General features: G+C 51.9%; 4 protein-coding genes and 1 non-coding gene across 5 annotated transcripts; 2 read left to right on the forward strand and 3 right to left on the reverse strand.

The window, feature by feature from the left end:
- Positions 1 to 1,439: 1,439 nt before the first annotated feature.
- On the reverse strand, positions 1,440 to 3,187 carry B0T23DRAFT_159864 (uncharacterized protein). The gene has a single exon (XM_062832709.1). The coding sequence runs from the start codon at positions 3,024 to 3,026 to the stop codon at positions 1,827 to 1,829; it is 1,200 nt and encodes a 399-aa protein (XP_062691548.1). The 5' UTR covers positions 3,027 to 3,187; the 3' UTR covers positions 1,440 to 1,826.
- Positions 3,188 to 4,096, reverse strand: B0T23DRAFT_159853 (uncharacterized protein). Its single transcript, XM_062832708.1, has one exon. It carries the CDS (start codon positions 3,839 to 3,841, stop codon positions 3,350 to 3,352), a length of 492 nt encoding a protein of 163 aa, XP_062691549.1. The 5' UTR covers positions 3,842 to 4,096; the 3' UTR covers positions 3,188 to 3,349.
- An 819-nt stretch (positions 4,097 to 4,915) lies between these two features.
- Positions 4,916 to 7,133, forward strand: B0T23DRAFT_454172 (P-loop containing nucleoside triphosphate hydrolase protein). The gene is made up of 2 exons (XM_062841205.1): positions 4,916 to 5,225; positions 5,290 to 7,133. The coding sequence occupies exons 1-2, from the start codon at positions 4,995 to 4,997 to the stop codon at positions 7,021 to 7,023; spliced, it is 1,965 nt and encodes a 654-aa protein (XP_062691550.1). The 5' UTR covers positions 4,916 to 4,994; the 3' UTR covers positions 7,024 to 7,133.
- A 798-nt stretch (positions 7,134 to 7,931) lies between these two features.
- B0T23DRAFT_t261 lies at positions 7,932 to 8,023 on the reverse strand. Its single transcript has one exon. It is a non-coding gene; the product is annotated as a tRNA-Glu (tRNA).
- A 6,120-nt stretch (positions 8,024 to 14,143) lies between these two features.
- On the forward strand, positions 14,144 to 19,966 carry B0T23DRAFT_159894 (uncharacterized protein). The gene is made up of 2 exons (XM_062832710.1): positions 14,144 to 14,776; positions 14,833 to 19,966. The coding sequence occupies exons 1-2, from the start codon at positions 14,295 to 14,297 to the stop codon at positions 19,823 to 19,825; spliced, it is 5,475 nt and encodes a 1,824-aa protein (XP_062691551.1). The 5' UTR covers positions 14,144 to 14,294; the 3' UTR covers positions 19,826 to 19,966.
- Positions 19,967 to 20,293: the final 327 nt, after the last annotated feature.

Consider the following 20,293-nt stretch of genomic DNA (forward strand, 5'->3'; position numbering starts at 1 on the left):
CGTATGGGTGCAGGGGACGACGACGGCTGGTTGTTGCTGGTGTTCGAGAAGGAAAATGGGTTCCGCGGCTGGATGTAGCCCGTGTGGGGACATTTGGTGACATGGAACAGCGAAAATGTAACCTCAGTGTTTGAGTGGAATTAGGGAAATGCAGTCCAACCAAACTTGCGCCGGACGACTGATGACTGGGCACGATTTCATAGGATGAAAGATGCCATAGCCGGAGCCCCAACGTGCCTGCTGAGAGAACCATGCCGGAAAACGTACACGAAGCGTACATGATGTGCAAATCCGCGCCCGGGGGGGTATGAGAAACAAGCTTCCTCTTTGTGTTTTGTGTCGTGACGAGGTTTTCAAAAAGGAAGGATGTGGCGGGAAGGCAGGCATTGGGATTAACGATGCTGACTGTTGGTCCATCTGAGGGGAAAATGAAAGTGGATGGCAGCCTAGCTGCATGCTTTGTTGTCCAAGGGACATTCATTTGGCTTCTAAGATGTCGTTAGAGAAGAAAAAAAAAACACGAAAAAGAAACGTCAATAGGTAGTAATCGTGGATAGGGCCAAACCGTATGGGGGCAAAGAACTCTTTTGCCGCTCGTAGTTCGTCTACCTAGAGGTATCTATCTACCAATTGCTCTCTCCCGTAGACGTCCGCGCAGTTTGTAACGGGCTGGTTTGCAGGCCAAGCCTCAGCAGTTCGCAGTTCGTGGCAGACAAATGCGGCTAGGCTTTTCGGTCGATGAAAACTCGCGAATCATATCAACCGATAGGTTGCCAGGCGTGACATGATATCCGGGCCATTCGTGGACATTATCATGTCGTGTAATCATGGGAAGAACGATGTCGGAGGATCACGAAGGCTTGGTAGCCGAAGGTGTAAGGTGTTGGAGGGCGGGTCGGTAGTAGAGAAACAGACTGAACAAATTCCATTTGTCGATCACGATGTCCAGTCCTGAGAGGATGAGAGGCGCAGTGCTGGAAAAAAGGCAAGTTTCCGTTAACGGCGAGGAGGATGGGACAAGAAAAATCAACTGAAGTCGAAAGATAATACATACCAAGATGAAAGTGGCAGGCGCGAGACAACCCTTGTCAAAAATGCATCCCCTCCCCTGCACTTCCTTTTGCTGTCGTGCTTCACGACCTTGCTCCTTCCCCGGATCTTCTCACAACATCCGCCCGTTCTTTCCGCCTTTTCACGGTTTGGCTGCGAAAAGGAAATGACACTCACCGCCTACCTCTACAAGCCGGGCTGAGTCAATGCATGTCATTTAGAGGTGCGGACACCGCGTGACAGATGCAGGCAGACGAACAGCCCGAGGCGGGCCTTTAACGTCCGGCCTCGTCCAGTTCCACCAACATAAACATAAATCCCGAGTGACCCGGGTGACCCCGGTCCTGGAGGAGACGGCATAGTTCATTATCGGATCAGCACCTTGTTCTCCGAGTCCTGTTTGAAGATGCAGGACGAACGGGGATATGCCCTTGATGGCTTTTCAAAGTTGATGGCTAGATGCTCCCGACACGAGACGTTGTAGGAGAGCTGCAGCCGTAGGTGATAGGATATATACAAAAAGTGGTGAGATATACAGGTGCAGCTGGGTATGAGTGTGTATCTCTAGACCTGACTATGGGCCTTTGCCCGGTCTTGCCGCAGAATCCATCAATTACAAAGGTGTCATAGCACCGACATCAGAAACGTTGAACAATCGGACTCCTTTTAACCCCTTTCCGCCCCAGAACGCCGGTGATATGCATCGTTGACCACAGTCAAGCCAAAGAAGATGTATCAGGTATTGTCAATCAAGCTCGTGCCAAATCCTCCTTCGTTTAGCCAAAAATCTTCAGGAACCCCCAGATACCGAGACCACTCAGGACGGGGATCGTGAGGTTGTCATCCAGTCCGCAGACGTTAGCCACCTCACTCGCCGCAGCGACGAAGCCAGACCAAATGCTCATGATGCCCAGAGCGAGGCCGCCCGAGATCGTCGCCTGAGCCGGGGTAAGCCCGACCGCTTCCGACAGGAGCTGGGGCAGGCGAAGGGTGCCTGTAAACATGAAGAGCTCGTCGCCGGGCATGGGGCCCTTGGTAGGCACCAGCCAGCCCCAGAAGAAGGCAGAGGTGCCCACACCGACCAGAAATGCAGCCAAGGACCCGGCAAGCGACTTGCCGCTTCGAATACGGGGTGTGTAACGGCCGTACAGCCGTCCAAACGTACTTGCCGCAGTGTCACACCAGCTAAGCAGCAGAGTGCCCACGACACCGACGTCCTTGGGGAAGAAGCCCAGGACGATCCAGGCTCCGAGCAGGTAGAAAATGACGCCATTGTAACCCGTAAACTCGCTCTCACGCATCAGCGCCCCCAGGACCTTGACGTAGAGCCGGTTAAAGGACGCGTTGTGGTGCCGGAGAACGTCCACCGCCGCGATGGGTATTAGGGCAGCCATGAGGTAAGGGCACACCGACAGTGTCTGCGTTCCCGACAGATAGAGCCATACGACAAAGAAGCCGATGGACACGTGGAGCGCTTTCCTCGGTACCTCGTGCTTGTGTATAAAGGCCTTCCAGTGCCTGTGGATTGGGATCAGGCCAAGCGGGCTCGGACTGCGACTAATGTCTTTCCAGCCCCAGCCTGTATAGCCTGCCGGTTGTGGTGGCAGCAGGTGGCCGTTCGATACCTCCTTCTCCTGCTTTTCGGACACGGTCATGTCTCCCTTGGGCGCGGCTGCTGTAGAGTCTGTGGAAGTCGTTTTCGCATCGGCGGTCTTGGTGGTCCTCTTTTTGGATGTCCGCCGGCCGGCCGTTGGGCGCGTCTCTACCGGGCTTCTGCTTCTTGTGCGCGCCTTCCGTAGAGCGGGCATGCCATCCTCCTCGTTGCCCTCCTCACTAACAGGTAACGGTGTGGCCAGCCGTCTCCTCGCAGCCCTGGTCATGGGCCCCGTGTATGAGTCTAGCGCATCGCGCTCCGAGGGTGTCGGGCTGGGCGAGATGATCCGAGGCGTCGCCGGGATGCTGCTACGCGTAGGCATATTGTCGTAGGGGAAGGGAGGCAGGGCGGGCAGCGAGATGGCGCCCGAGAGGATACGTTGCAGGTCGTAGAAGCGCAGGGGCCAGAAGGAAGAGTGGATGTGGCTATCTTTTCTAGACTCGCGCGCGCCGGTCAAGCAGTCGTATGCCGAAGACCAACTAGTACAGGGAGAGGTAGCGGGTTGTTGGTGTCGGTGGTGTATTTGTTGGTTTCGGGAAAACAAGGACGCTACGTGTTGGGCGAAGGAATCCAGCGTGAAAGTTGTTGTAGACGATGCGGCGGAGTGTAATGACTCCACCGCATGGCTTGCCGGGGGGAAAGGGTTCAGAAAAAAGTTGGCGGGATTTTTGAAAGATGACAAGTGGAAGAATGGGAGGGCTCCAACCTCCAGGCTGAGCTGAGGCGGGACAGGTGACCGGGGGGCCGGGGATAGGTGACTTGTAACCAAGATGGACCGGGTTCGTTAGTCAAGTAAGGCAGCAAATTAGGGAAACCCGTGGTGGCATCAAGACGAGTAATGATGCTTCTGATTGGTAAGTGTTGGTTCTTCTTGACTCTTCTGCCGAATCGATAGGATATGGAGGGATCAGGTCCAGGAAAAAGAAGGGTAGAGGTATCTTGACAGCAAGAAAAAAAAAAAGAAAGAGATGTGCAAAGCAGGAAAAAAAGAAACTGTACCGGTACTCGGTGGCTGAGGTGGCACGTTACCCTGGGCTGGACTTGGTTTAGGATCCAGTGATGACGATCACAGACGAATGACAGTGGTTCGGTGTTTGTGAAGAACAGAAATTTCGGCTGTTGCGGATGCCCGGCCATGAGTGCGAGTGGGAATCAGCCGGCGCGTGTCCTGCGTTGCGCTTCAGGTGGTTGCACCGGGCTCCCCAGCTCATTGCCCTGGTCCGTTACCCCAACTGCGGCAAGGCGTGATGACATCGGTGGGTGGTGGCCTTTCAACAGCAGCAACGGCACACAGCAACGCGACCTTGCATGTGACAGGAAGTTGAGACTGAACTGAAGGGGAAGACGGTTCCGTTGGGCGTGAATGCCGCCATTTTCAGTTCTTGGCTTTGCTTGATATACCTATATCATCGTATATTGCCGTGCCTTGTTGAAAAGAAACTTTGTACTTGGCTCAACCGTTGACGTTTACCACTTTCGTTGAGTTCGGTTGATGAGGGTTTCTTTGCACACAATCCCCTCTTCATATAAAATTGGTTTAAGCGTTCTTATGTATCATGTCTTCCTATCATGGACTTGAGCAGACGGCCAGTCGTCAAAGAAGGTTGGATGAAGGCGACGCAGACTTGAATTTTGGGAGCCACTGGAGCTTAGTCAAGCTGGATATTGACACCTTCAGTTGTAGCATTACACTATGTACCTATACCATGTAAGCAAATTGGATCAAGCCTTTACATATCAGGTTGCCGTGGCTGCGTGGGTTCTTCGATGAGACCCACATTCCAGTATCTGATTATTGCATTAGTAACAACAGACGATCGTGGAGATCCGAAGGCTGTCTCTTGATATTCACAACACAGATCACCTTGAGCGCACATCTGGAATATACTTAGCGTAGATCGTGAGTTGTCCAACGAGTTTCTGGAATCCAATGGGAAGATCCTAAGTTTTGGACCGATCAAATTGGATTCGAAAGAAGTGAAGGGAAATGGACCAAGGCCAGTTTCCGCTTTCAACACGTCGTGTGGCCGCGGGGTTACCTACAGTAGAAGTACTACGCTGAGTACCGCTTCGTGCATAAGTACTGCGTACGTACTGCTGTGTACTGTATGCAACTTTCGAGGTTACGCTCACGCTAGCTTTATCGATAGGTAGATAAGATAAGGATTGTTTGGATGGTCGCCAGGCCAATTTTTGTTTCAACAACATCGCATTGCCATCATCACGGGCGACGCAAGGGCTTCAGGGATCGATTACAACGCCCCGATACTCCGCCAACCACATAATCAACATGGCGCCTACCCAACCGCAGACTAAGGTCCGGAAGCCTCCAAGGTCTTGGGACGCTCTCACGCCTCCTCTCGCCCAATGGATTCTCGACTACCTCTCCTCCATGGGCTTTACCCAGCCGACTCCCGTTCAAAAGTCATGCCTTGAGCTCTTCCGTGGCAACAAGGATGTTGTCGTCGAGGCCGTAACAGGCAGTGGAAAGACACTTGCCTTCTTGATTCCGGTAGTTGAGGTAAGCCGGATCTCTGACCGTCTACCAGCTCAAGATGATCATATGCTAACCAACCCTGCAACAGAAACTCCTGCGCGGCGAAGAGCCAGCCAAGCGAAACCATGTCCAAGGCATTATTATCTCGCCCACTCGCGAACTTGCAACCCAGATTTACAATGTCCTCGTTTCCCTCATCAAGTTTCACGAACCCTCCGCTGAAGCCATTTCCCACGCCAAAAGCGACGAGAAGCGCCCAACAGCAACCCAGCCTGTCGTTGTCCCCCAACTACTTGTCGGAGGCACCACCAAGGCTGCCGAGGATCTCGGTACATTCCTTCGTCTTTCCCCGAATCTCCTAATTGGTACTCCCGGCCGTCTTGCCGAACTCTTGTCGAGCGCATACGTCAAGGCTCCCGCGTCTACCTTTGAGGTTCTCATTATGGACGAGGCCGATCGCCTTCTCGATATGGGTTTTGCGAACGAGCTCAACCGCATTCTCGGATATCTTCCGAAGCAGCGCCGTACCGGTCTTTTCAGTGCTTCGCTCAGTGACGCCGTTGAAAGGCTGATTACGGTTGGTCTACTGTACCCACACAAGATCACCGTCAGAGTGAAGAGTCTGAAGGACGGCGGCATAATTCAAGAGAGGAAAACACCAATGTCTCTACAGATGAGCTACCTTGTCACCCCAGCCAGCCAGAAAATGCCAGCAATTGTCCAGCTCCTCGAAAAGCTCGAGCCCAGGCCCCAGCGATCCATCATCTTCTTTTCTTCCTGCATGGCCGTCAAGTACTTCAGCCGCATTCTCGGCGCCGTCCTGCCCGCCGGTTTTTCCGTCACCTCCCTGCACGGCAAACTCGAACCCAAAGTCCGCGAAAAGAACTATGAGCGTTTCGTCAACACCACCTCCCCCATGGTCCTCCTCACCACCGATCTTGCCGCCCGCGGTCTCGATATCCCCCAAGTCGACCTCGTCATCCAGCACGACCCGCCCACCGACACCAAGGTTTTCATTCACCGCTGCGGTCGTGCCGGCCGCGCCGGTCGTCGTGGTCTCGCCGTCGTTCTGCTCCAGCCGGGTCGCGAGGAAGGCTACGTACAGCTTCTTGAAGTCCGCCAAACCCCCATCACGCCCCTGGAGAAGCCCGCCATTTCCGTCACCCCCGATGAAGTTGAGCGCGTCTCCGCCGCCTTCCGATCGCAAGCCCTCGCCGACCGCGAGATCTTCCAGATGGCCCAGCTCGCTTTCGTTTCCTGGACGCGCTCTTATATCGAACACCAAGCCTCTTCCATCTTTCGCATCGCCGACCTCGACTGGCTCGACCTAGCCAAGGGCTACGGCCTCCTCGAGCTGCCCAAGATGCCCGAAGTCCGCGAAGCCAAGATCGACCGCTCTCTGGGTCTGGGCATCAACACGGAAGAGATTCCTTTCAAGGACAAGGTGCGCGAGAAAAAGCGTCAGGAAGAGCTGGCCAAGTGGAAGGAGGAGAAGGCAAAGCGGGCACAGGAGGAGAACACGGGCGACAAGCGCAAGAAGAACGAGGCATGGAGCGGCAAGGCGGAGCAGGAGGAGACGAAACTGCAGAGGCGCGAGAAGAAGAGGAGAAAGAGGGAGGCCAAGAAGTTCAGCGAGATGACAGAGAAGGAGAAGGAAGAACATCTCAAGCTGGAGCAGATGATTGAGGAGGTGAGGAAACGGAACGAGGCCAAGGCGGCGGAGGAGAGGGCAGCTGCGCTTGCGGCGAACCCGCCCAAGCCGAAGGCTCCGGTGAAGAAGGTGGACGATAGTGATGATGAGTTTGGTGGGTTTGATGATTGAGTAGCTTCTTGGGTAATGGGAGTTGATGGTAATGGTTCATTTTCTAAAACGTAGAGGCGTATGAGGCGTATATACCCTTTTGATGAATTGGAATTTTGTTGGTTCTTGGCATGCTATATCCATGAGTCCTCATGGTATTTATGATAATGGGTGTACTCGAAAAGTGCAACTGTTTTGCCTCAGAAATTATCTATCATACACCAAGATGGAGACACAGTATCCATCTCACAATGTTCTCAAATTTCGAGACATTGTCGTAACAAAGTGTTCATATGAACAAACCAAACCAATGTATTCAGTCCACTACATCACACCTTCAGTGTACTCTTGCTCGCATGCCTGCGTCTTGATTTCATCTTCCGACCAATTTTCAAACTCCTTTCCGGACCAAATAATCCCTAATAGACTCTGGCCGACGTGGTTCCAAGTCATAAGGAGGCATATCACAGCCTTGCAACGGCCTTCCTTCCCTAGTAGGGTGGATAATGTTGAAGTGACCATGTTCGGTTTTGTTCTCCCAACCACACGCCGGGTTAACATGATCAGAAGTGGAACAAGGTTTTGCAGTTGATTGAATCCTTATCGTTTAAGCTGTAAGAACCATCATGTCCATGAAAGACATGCATTGTACCGATATCCAATTCGATGTCCTCATTCATCAGTATACCTTTGACCGTTTTCACGCGAAAGTTCCAAAACATTCAGCGAAATGAAACATGTTACAGGAAGCGACTGTTCCCACGTTCTCCATGATAAACCAGACAGAAGAAAGAGGAGAGAAAAAAGGAAAAAAAAACACACACACACTAGAAAAAGGAAAAACAGCCAGAAACAAATGTGCGAAAAGCAACAAGCAAACCATTACCAACCGAAAAGTTACAAGATCTTGCCCAAAAAAAATGTTGAGACTCGGATACCGGGAGTCGAACCCGGGGCTGTTGAGAGAGCAGTCACTCCTGAGAAGTGAGAGTCAACGATGTTACCGCTACACCATACCCGATTGAACTGATATGGTCCGATTTCTGATTGGAAGTTGCAATGGGTTTAGCAACTATAGCCTTGTCTGCTTCTGTTTCACACACACTTACAACCATCAGCGAATTGGGGAATCGCTTCATTGTCAATATCGATTCCGTCTTTTAACAGCAACCTACATGGAATCAGCAACATTCTGCAAAACTAAACATAGTACAGAAGGTACGTTATTCCCCACACTTCATAATAGAACCAGACAGGGGAAAGACCAGTCGGGTTGTTAAAAAGGAAACCTACCTATCCATTCAATCATTGTAGCATTCGATTTCATCGTCATAATGCCACCAGTAATGTTTGATCGACAACGACAATGGCAGTTTGTTGTAATGAGTTCTTTTTTTCCTTCTCAATCGGAACGCAGTCAATTTGACCCCTTTCGGGTTTAGCCATGTCACCAACACATATCACTGACTGTGTGTGTGCAAGTCTACACGGTTAAGCATACATAAACTCATCAAAAGACCGTTACATTCGCTACAGCCGCTTACCGGCATAGTTTCAGTACTGTAATGTCGCTGATCACTTACCGTAGTTGGTATTAAACCAAAAGCGAGGCGACTGTTTTTATGGAGGGTCTGGCATGGAGCAGCAATGGAGAAAGTGAATGAAGGAAGAAGATTTGCGTCGGAGTTAGTAGTTCACATAGGGATCCTCTAAGCCTACGTAAGTGTGCATCGCAGGTTTTAACAAGCAGAGTCTCCATCTTCCCTAGCTCGCTCGTCATGCACATACCTACAATATAAGACTGGTATGTTTGTTAGTTTGGTTCTTCGGCCATAGGTTGAACAGGGGAGATATAGAGCTCTTATTGGCTTCCTTAGAGTTTTCGTTTGGAGCGACCAACAATGACCAGGATGTAATACGCCACAAAAGCCTCTGTTTATGCCTCCATCCGTCTCCTTGAAGGCCTTCAAGCTTGAAAAATATAAAAGAAAGAGTCCCCTTTTAGTGCCTATCTGTTTGAAAATCGAATACTTCCTCACTTTCCGGGGCTCTCAAGTGGAGATGGGCGTTTTTTTGTACCAAACTAACAAACATACCAGGGTTAGATTGTATGTATTTTGAGAGCTTGTCCAACGGGCAACGGCTGCAGCAAACCGTAACCGTTGACCATTCCGTTGCAACTGCCGACAGGTCCGCCAAGAAGCTCCGGGTACCTACCAGAAAGATACTGTGCGACATTCCATTTAGGGTGTGTTCGGCGCACGCGGAAATGGACTTGGAAATGGAAATCTGGAAATCTAGGGGATGTGGTCCGTGTGCGGTACTTTGAAGTAAATCGGGTTAATTCTTGACCAAAGTCACTCGATCGTTGTATCCTCTAACAATTTCTCGCGATTTTGAGGCCCTCGTTGGTCCTGGAAATGGCTTGGCATTTAATCTACTCCACTAGGCTCAATGCGGGCTTTGTGGTTGGTCAAAACTGGGTCTTGGCAGGCCAAATTTCAGAAACTCATTTCATCAACTTTTTGTTGATGAAATGCCTTTCTGGAAATGCGCTTTGACCACTTTGACGACCTCTTGTACCTTCCACCTGCCAAGATATTTCCAGGTGCCATTTCCGCGTGCGCCGAACACACCCTTAGGTGGTCGAGATGGTTTGCATGGCCATGAGCTGAGGCTCTGAACTCTGGGAGGGATGAGAGGTAACCTGACCGTTGGCTATTGACGTAATGCCCTGCGACTCGAAAGTTACCTGCTTGACAGAGGCGAGAAAGTCCCCAAAACCGCAAATGGCTCAACATCCGGTGGTGGTGATGGTGTGAATGGTTTCCCTCCCTCCCTCCCTCCCTCCCTCCCTCCCCTCCCGTCCGTGTTTTGCCTCGCTTCCAGTCCCCCACCACTGCGCTCTGGAAGCTGAATGTTGAGTACCAGTACTTTTTGTATAATGTGATACAGAGAACCTACCAAGACGGTTGGCCATCACACCTTTCCTCTCAAGCCTACTGGTTCGAAAACGAGCGGACCGCGAAAAAAAGAGAAAAGGGGAACATGTAGTATTCGAGTCCCAAAACTGAAGCCACTGACTGACACCAATGGTATCGAAGGTCTCGGAGGTCTCACTTCGAGACATGATGACCCACGGTTTCGCAATGTTAGTTGCCCCTCTAATGGCATATACGAGAAACCCTTTCTTTTCCTCTTGAGAGAAAACGCTCGAGTCTAGCTGGAGTCTCTACACAATCCGAGTGCGGACCGCGGCCGTTACCCGTGTCTTTCAAGCAAACAGTGTGTCTGTCTGTATATATGTACGTGTGTACCTGTGTCCGTAAATGAGTGTGCTCTTGTCTCGGGGGATCTCAGACTCAGGGACCTCAAGACAAGAGTTCGGACGGAAAAAGGTAGACGTCGTTGGGCAGCACGGTGCAGTGAGTTTCAAGATCTTATCTCTACAACGGGATCGACAAACGGTGTTGAAGGAGGAGTAGGGAAACCCGCGTGAATGTTGTGACATGGAAGCCTTTGAAAGAGGGGGGGGGGAGAAGCTGAGGGCCATCGTTAGACAAGCAGCCAGTGATAGGCGACTGATTGCACTGAGTGACGGCATGATTGCCATTGATCTGCTGGTCTGTTTGTGGTCGCTGCAGGAACAAAAACGATTGTATTGGATACGTAACTGCGCGTCAACTAGTGATTCACCCCCGTACAAAGCTGCTGCGAGTGGTTGCATCTTGCAGCACACAGATGGACAAGGCACTGGAGGTGTGCGGCTGGATCTTTCTGTGACAGTCGGTTTAATTGTCCGATATCCAAGTTTGTCGCTGATTTTTCTTACTATTTTGCCCACCTTGCAATACATGGCTGGCCGCCTTGATATTTTCCATCGTTCGATACACGAAGAGAAGAAAAGCGTACTTGTCTCAGGATGAGACTTGAACAGACATTCGGGGGGCCTCGGTAGGTACCCACCCATTCGAAGTTGAGCTGTTATTAGCGTGTGGGGCAGAGGGAATTGCATCTGCCCAGGCAGACCCGTGGACCTTGAGGGGCTCTCGATAGTGGGCGATCGAAACGTCCTAGGACCCGGCAGGTTGGGAAATGAACATGTTGGAAGCGAACCCATTGGCGACCAGACCAGGCAAACCAGGCTCTCGGCAATCGCATCGTACCATGATGTTGAGTGTTTTGAAGACTGAAACGAGAAAAGAAAAAAGGATAAGAACTTGACAGAAAAATAAAAAATTGAGATGTGAGAAGTGATCTCGGTGGCACACGCGTGATGTCAAGAATGTCAGCTATGCAGGTAGTAATACAGAGCTTTCGTAAGACTGCGAGCAAAGACTTTCGGAGTAGGTATATTTCCAAGGTTTTTCGAAAGAGAGAGGTTATTTTTGACAAGTCCGATGAAGTCCCCGGAACGTGACTGAGAAGAAAGGATTCGAGCCGCCCTTGCTTGGCAATCGCATGGTTGATCGATCGAGACAACAAGGGAACCTTGTTTTGTCGCCATCATCAGGGTCGATGCTCGCTATCCAATGCGGGCTCGCCAAAATTTGTGATCCCGCTTGTGGTCCATGGTTGTCGTCAATGGATGCCGTCTCGCGGATGGCACCAGGACTTGAGTTCCACGGTCCGTGGGATTCGTGTAAGAAAAAAAAAAAAAAAGAAAAGAAAAAGAAAAAAAAAGAAAAAAAAACGGCTGACTGGTGATTGGCTGTACCGGTCGTGGTTCTGCTAAATGCCGCCGTTGTGACTTGCGCCCTCCGAGCTCCCTGTGCGTGGAAGATGTCAAGCATCGCCATTCAGGTCTGCACGTCGTCTCGAGGCGATTCACGGAATTTCGCACTGAAATGGAATCAACTCGGGCGCGGAACCAGGGGTGGAGAAGCAAACTGTACGGGCATCCCGTCCTAGAAGTATGGAAGTCGGGTTTCTGGGACCAAACTGGATCGTCTTCCCGTCGTCAAAAAAAGAGGACCCACGCGTGGTGCCCTTGTCAACCACATGTCCGTTCTCACTGTTGACCCTGACCCTGAGCAAAATAGGGCAAGCTGTCACAAGCGAGGGAGCGAGGAAGAAGTGCAAGAAGCAGGCCCAGAACCGAGAGGTACCTACTGCATAAGCGAGAAACAATGGACTTAACCTCAAGTGCCCAGGGGTTCAGTTGCAGACGGCGGCCACTGTAAATCACTTGGGGGCCGTGGGTTCTGGGCGCCAAGAGAAGCCTTCCTCTTCTTCCCCTCCCCCCCCCCCCCCCCCCCGCCCCTACTCGTTGAGTCCGTAGGTACCTCTGGGGGGTTGAAGAAGGGTCCCCAGGAACCTACTCCAGGAAGTCGGGTAGTAGCCCAGGGCATCCGTTCGGTGGGTGGTTATACAGTAATGTGCCCTGTAAATGCAAGTGGGGCGTGCAGCCGATTTCCTTGCATTTATTGGGTCCTAGCATTTATTGGTATGGGAGCAGGAGGCTTATGACTGCTAGTAACCGCCCTGATAAGGGGTTCTAATAGTTGGTGACAGCCCCGATATAGGTAACAAGGGTACTACAACCCCCTGTAAGCTACCCTCTTAGCTGCAAATTTATATGGCGGGCCGGCTGGTGGCTAGTACTTAGCAGCTAGCAGGCATACCATACTAAAATAATCCGTGCACAGAAATTCCTAGCAATTATTGGGTCTTAGCATTTATTGGGTCTAGCATTTACAGGGCACATTACTGTAGTGAGTACTGGACATGGACCCCTGGCCAGCAGAGAGTGTTTCGTCCCAAGTCACAACAGGAAAGGAGGACCTAATATGACGAGCATGCAGAAACTGACGCAGCCTTGTGAGTGGAACAAAAAAAAAAGATAAGAGCAAAAATAAGAAAAACAAGACAAGGAAAAAATAGGAACTCCAAAGGAACCCGTTCCACCGTGGTCTAGAAGACAGCCCCGTCTCCTCTCGCGGCTCCTCCAGTGACCCCATCCAGTCCCTCCCAAGCTCGTGTCCGGGCCATCGCTCGTGCCAGATTCTTGATTCCGTGGGGCTCCAGACCGAGCATACTCCGATGGTTCACCCCATGTTTGTGCGAGCAATCTCGCACTTTCGTTGTCATTGCATTGGGAGATTTGGGGGCACGCTGAGGCCGCAAAGTGGCAGAAGCGGTCGAGGATTTGACTTTCTCCAACGAAATCACAATCCGGGCGCACCTTGCATATTGCTCCATCCCGTCCCCTCCAGCTGCACGTCCCCTGGAATCCCCAGTGCTCCTCCCCTCCAGCTCTTCCACTTGTGATCGGACACCTTGTTGTAATGATTGACACTTTGTCGATCTAAACTCTACCTACCCATCTCCATTTTCTCCATTCTTTTGGCTCCCGCTTCACAATCTCTAAGCTGTTGCCAAAAGGGACCTGACTGGAGGGTTCTGGACGGTGTTGAAGTTTATCACTCTGGAGAGCCTACTGCCTACCTACTACATACTATCTCTAGGTATCTTGCTCAGGCACCTCATGCAGGTGGTACCTACTACCTTGCCCAGGCAAACTGAAGTGTACACCTTATCCAAGATCCCTGGACTTGCAGGCGCCGAATCGCGTGCTGTGTGTGACAGTGAGTGGCAGAGTGCACCGTCCGGGCAACCTTGACGGCGCTGCTGCCAGTACTTACCTACCTAGATAGGTATTTCCCAGGACGGGTAACAACGCTTGGTATGTGCCTTCCTCCTTTCGACTTTTCTCTCTCTCGCATTCTGCCCTGCCATTGTTTCCTCGCCTTGCTTTGCCTTCTTGATCAACCCTTCCTTGTGCAACACTCGTCGGCTGCTTCCCAAGACATGTCCTTCCTTCCTCGTCCAATGCGGTTATGACGACAGCCTCGCCGACCGAGATACTTTCGCTCTTTCCTTGCCTGGGCCAATAAGACCGCCACTGGTTCGAGGCTGATTGGGAAGTCGCAAGTCGCATAGGGGGAAAACAAAAAAGAAAAGAAAAGAGACGAATCCCAACTCGAATCTTGGAAGCGCCGCAGCGCGAATCGAAAGAAAGAACGAACGACTAGTAGGCGACCAGGCGTTAACACTCCTTATGTTTTTTCACCGCAGACGACGACGACCCCGATCTCAGTTCAGAAACAATCCTTGACCCTGCCCCCCCCCCCCCCCCCCCAATTCCTGTCCCCCATACACACGCCGGGGCCGACACCGACATCGACTCGGAACTCGATACTGTCCTCTTCGTCGCCAGCTACAACAACAGCAGCAGATAGTACTGGACGCCGTCGCAAGCTAGAATCAGGCTGCCCACTGGTGCCACCGCAATGGAGGCCGACTCACCATCGGCTCCTCCGACTGCGGGCACCCCCAAAACAACAACACAAACCCTACGACTTCGACAGCAAAAACCCTTACGACGAAACCGATCAGATTCCACTCCCACCCCGACATCTTCGACCCTTCTGGCCACCAGGTCTTTGCGCGATCTGCGATTTCGCAGGCCTTCACAAAAGCTATCAAAAGATGGAGGGAAGACAATGCCCATGTACGCCTCGGCGGGCCCAGAACGACTAAAGACGCCCAAGTCGCGACCCCCTATACCAGGCACAGGCTCAGGAACACCCAAACCCTTGCTCCCAGTCTCGGAGCGCAAATCAAACGACACCACCAGTCCTATCAGTACATGGCGGAAATATGGGCAGGGGAGTCGCGATTTCGACATTACCCCAGATGGAGGCTCTGCAGGACGCGAAGGAAGACACTTTGCCGTAGCGAATGTCGGGCACAATGGGCGCATTTACCTGAGGTATGCATGCAGTCATGATGACCGTGTCTCTGCTGTCAATACTGATAATCTTGTAGGCCAACTGTTCGCCCGGCTAACCAGCGCTACCCGCAACCGCCCTTCGTATTTCCCATGACACCGCCCGATACAGCTGGTCTGGAGCACTCATCTTCAGAAAAGGACGATACTTTTGGAGAAAGTACCAAAATGTTCGACAACCAATGGGCTCAAACACCAGACCTCCCTACCCCGCCTATCACGAGGCGCGACTACCTGGGGAGTCTTAGAAGGCCAGGACATCGCCGAGCCGCATCTGATTCGACCCTTGCCGACGGAAATGTGGTTCGCGAACCCGAAACCGGGGGCTTCAAGGTCATTATTACCCAACCCAGCGAAGGCACTCGACCCAGGACTGTTGAGGATACGGACATGACCAGCTCGCCATTGCTGGAAGTAGCCATACCGTCCTGGAGGATAGGCACTCCCAGATTCAGCATTCGAGGAACGCCCTGTATCCGAGGGTCATCTTATGCTCCGACCGAAGAGATACTCTCAAGTAGTGCCTCCGTTGAGGACCGTCGTATCAACAGCACCATGGCAAATTGTTCGGCGACTCCAGGCACAGGCCCCATTCATGGTATGGATTTTGCTATTAGCGACCACCGTATCTCGGACAATCCTGTCTCGTCAACGTCTCCTGCTTCTGATCGGCCGCTGCGCACAACCCACATGTCGACTCACCTCGTGATTGAGCCCGCCATGTTCGACGAGCTGACCTTCAAACCTGCCTGCGATGATCGACTTATTGTTAGGTATTCGCCAAATACCGGTGCCGTGACTGCCGCTACGCCGCCTCGTCTGGTTGCAGAGATCACCTCGCCCTCCTTTCTGGATTATGACCTCGTGTCTGACTTCTTCCTCACGTATCGACAGTTCCTCGATTCTCACGACTTGCTTTCCATGCTGTTCGCGCGCCTTCGATGGGCTTTGGCAAGAGAGGGTGACCTGGGGACGGTGGTGCGTGTTCGTACTTTTGTAGCCCTCCGACACTGGATTCTCAACTACTTCATGGACGATTTCGTTGTCGACTACGACTTGCGCGTTTCTTTCTGTAACCTCTTGAACGATGTGGTCGACGAGTGGGCTGAGGTATCCAAGGCGCACAAGATAGAGATGAAGACTCTACCTGAGCTCAAGAAGTGCTGGAGGAGAATCTGTTCGCAATTCTGGGATGGGCCTGACTTCGACGCTTCCTTGGCAGCCGATATTCCCATCACCCCAGGAGGTATCGCAGGCCATCGTGACCCAAACTTGACTCCCAGCTTCTGGGTCAAATACGACAAAGGTCCGCCCCAGTTGGACGAGCTAAATGTCCCGACGACCCCTCGCGGACCAACGAGCTTCTACGCCGAGATCGCGAAGGCTGGACATATCGACTCCATTATTGTGGGTGAAAGGCCAGGGACTCCCGAAAACCCAGAGATCGATGAACCTCAGAGGAATCAGGCCTCGCCAACCAGCGTCACAAGCGTCGAGGTTGTATCGTGCTCATTCCCGATTAAGAGTTCGCGACATACGCAAGTAGGATCCAACCGTCCGTTGACTGCTCACCCAGCGGACCCCAGCTCCGTATACAATACCACCGAAGGCATAGCGACTACTCCTCGCTCCCTTACAGGCAAACGTGTCCGACCTCAGCACTCTTCGCACAAGCGGAACAACAGCTTGAGTGATTCTCTTCATGATCACGCCACTTTGACGGAAAAGGTTTTGTACAAAAATGCCGAGTTCCTTTTGACGCTGCCATATGCGGGAAGCCTTATCCAAGGTAACATCTTTCCGCCTGGGCAAGCCTTTGTTGAGGTACGTCCAAATAGTGCCATGGGTGACCCTCCCAGCCAGACCACTGTCTTTCAACCGGTAGAGGTGCGGAAGGATAAGTTCATAGGGTCGGCCATGTCCAGCCATGGAATGAAGAAGCTGCTCGGAAGCGTCCGGCGCGCGTTGAGCCACAAGACGTCAACACATCCATCCAATCAAACAATGTTGGCCAACATCTCGCCCATCGGGCCAGAGGGCGCAACAACGAACCGGCCTCCGGGGACAGCAGTCGTACCGCAATCGAAAGCTCGCCAGAACGGAGTCCGACCACCTGTGCGTATTGATCTGCTCGGCGCTGGAGTCGCGGAGGACTTTAAGAAAGCGATACGCGAAGATGCTGCTGTGGAAGCCGAAAAACTCGAATACGCTGTTCCTCCGGCAACTAGAAACGAAGAAGCCAAAAGTCACGGGAACGCGATGGAATATTCGGCTGCACATATGGACACGGCGTTTAACCTTCGCAGTGTTGAAGATGTACACCCTAGGAGCGATATGGGGATATCATCTGGCAGCGACTCGATTGTCATTGTCGATGGTACCACCCTTCAACCTGTAATGTCCGGAGCGTTGCCAGCTGCCAGTTCATCGGCATCATTTTCGCATTCGTTCATCCCAATCACTGCGGATCCAACGCCACCAAATACGCCGCCAGATCTACAACAGGGAACACCAAGAACGTCTTCATACATCCTGGGCCAACGAGTCCTTCGCAACTCGGTCTCGACCAATCAGGCGTCGCCGATTATACTTGACTCTACTCCTGGAGAAGGGGAAGACCTCCCATCAGACGATTTCGGTCAGCCATCTATTGATCATGTCATGCAAGACTTTGATCAGACCCCCCGGAGCGGGCTGCGTGGGCACTTCAGAAATCTTTCAAGCAGATCACAGCATTCAACTTGGTCGGCAAGGCATGGACGATTCGCGTCATATACTAGCGATATTATGCCACAGCCAACCGTTAGGAGCTTCGATGCTACGACATATTCGGAGGAGTCCGTGGCTGATGACTCGTCCCAAGTCCTCATTCCGCAACCGCTTCGAATTCTAAGAAGGAGGCCAGGAGGTGACCTTCGTGCTGTGACCAATGTTGGCGATCTGGATCATCCACCGCTGAGAACATCCCGCTCGGTCGGATCCCTTGCAACGTACACCGACTCGTTCGCAAGTTCGTTCATACGAAGTCCAGCCCATAAAGACTTCAGTAGCTTCGTGGATGTTGTCACGGGTGACAACAATCGGCCAGAAATGTTTTCTCTCGGAGCACTCGCTGAGCAAAACCCGAAAAAACGTCATCTGTCCCTCTTCAGCACTCATTCATCGAAGCCGGTGATGCGCCCATCATTCGAGGCTGAGGCGATCAAATTGGCGCAGATTCCTGACGATGAAGAGGATGGCGGTGTCGAGGCCGCACTTCTCAAGTTGGAAGGAAAATACGAAAGAAAGTCAACTATTCGCTTGTCCATGGACCTACCTAAATTCAAGGTCGAACAGAATACCAATCCCCTTCCGACGCAGCCTGAGGAGGTCACAGGAGAGGAGAGGATGGATCAACGACACGTACGCGCTGCTGGGAAGAATATCTATATGCCACCTTCACCTACGACACCTGCACCAATGGATATAGCTGACAGCTATCTGGATATCACTCCCCGTCAGCACCGGATCACCAATGCCGAATCCTTCATTTCTGCTACTTCCAGGGACTCCTACAATTCGAGCCCTCTGCTGGAGCAGGAAATGATGGACAATTATGGTATCAACCAGGATACCCTGCAATCATGGACCGATCGTTCCATCCTGCAGCCTCCTTCCTCTGATGAGCAGAGTGTACAAAGCTCCCAACACCCTTCTACAGCTTCATTTGACTTTGTGGAGAAAGCGGACAGCATGGAGCCCGTCAAGATTGACGACGCAATACCCACTGCAGAGCCAGAACAGTCTTTCTTGACATTGGAAAGTGAAGATGACACAGACCTGTCTTCGGAAATGTCTGCAGAACCATTCGATGCGAGTGTTGACGACTACGGAGTCATTACCCCTTCGGCCGTTGGTGTTGCCATCTCGACAGAGCCCGCACATTCCCCGGCTGAAAACCAATTCGGCGATAACCCGCCCTCCCCACCCACAATCATGATTCAAGCACTTCAGATGCTTCCGGATATGGCCAAAGGTTCCACATCTCAGCAGCAGGGAGGATGGCATACGAAGCCTTTGCCACCAACGCCCGATACTACTCCGACCACAACAGCTGCTCCTTATGGCCAGTATCAACATTCCTTTCCCGTACAGTCAACTGCTCCGAAGGGCACGCCTCGTGATAAACGCCAGCTTGATGTACCCTCGCCCTTGCCCGAAGCTGGCGATGTTACCGAAGCGTCCGATAGCAGACTCTCGGCCCATTTGCCTTTCATTCTGGCATTCGACAGCGAGATCTTAGCTCAGCAGTTTACACTGATCGAGAAAGATGCGCTGAACGAAATCGACTGGAGAGAACTGATTGACATGAGGTGGAAGAATGCTGAGCAGAAGGGCTGTGACGCGCGCAGCTGGGTTTCATTTTTGAGGGATACGGATGCGCATGGCGTCGAGGTTGTGATTGCCCGTTTCAATATCATGGTGAAATGGGCCATTTCCGAGATTGTCCTAACTCGCGACATAGAGGAAAGGGCTCGTTGCATCATCAAGCTCATCCACATCGCAGCACATTGTCGACGCTTCCGCAACTTTGCAACCATGGCACAATTGACCATTGCGCTGATGAGCAATGAGATTGGCCGTCTAAACAAGACATGGGCGATGGTTCCCTCCAGCGACCAGCGAACAATGCAAGAGTTGGAGACGTTGATGTCGCCTACAAGGAATTTCTACAACCTGCGCAAAGAAATGGAGGGTGGTGATTCGAAGACGGCTGATGAGGGATGTATCCCCTTTGTGGGAATTTACACACACGACCTCCTCTTCAACGCCCAGCGACCGAGCGAGATTGCGAGCTCTCCAACCACTGCACCTTTGGTGAACTTTGAGCGTTGCAGGATCGCGGCCGGGGTGGTCAAGACGCTGCTGAGGCTTCTTGAAGCGAGCAACCGGTACTCTTTCCAGCCTATTGAGGGCATTACTGAGCGCTGCTTGTGGATGGGTGCTTTGCATGATGACGAGATTCGAAGGCTGGGTGAGAGCTTGGAGTGAAGATGGACTCTTGTTTACGGCTGATACCCTGTTACCGATCCATACCGCCAGCCACAATGCCTCTCGTCATTTGTTTCGCCTACAACGACCGGACGGTTCCTTTCCTACATTATTTTGTTTTGATTATATCTCGCGTTTGTTTTGGACCTCCTAACTAAGCGTATGCATCATCGCATTTATACCCCTGTACAAGCAATTAAACTGTTTCCCATCATATCACAACCATCATACCCTACCTACCTTCCATTTCCTAGTACACCAATCACATCATACCCATAAACTATGTCATACCAAGCCATAATCATAACTGTCTCATTACTGTTGGGTTTTCTCGTCGCCGACAACATCATCTTCTTTACCAGAGTCGCTACTACCTCTACTATTTTTTTGTTGCATATTTATATTCGAATTTGTTGTATTTTTAGTTGCGTTCTCTTTATTTTCATCGTTGATTTGGAGGCAAGGGTG

The sequence above is a fragment of the Neurospora hispaniola genome (assembly GCF_033458365.1).
Source record: "Neurospora hispaniola strain FGSC 10403 chromosome Unknown B0T23scaffold_5, whole genome shotgun sequence".
Lineage (NCBI taxonomy): Eukaryota > Fungi > Ascomycota > Sordariomycetes > Sordariales > Sordariaceae > Neurospora > Neurospora hispaniola.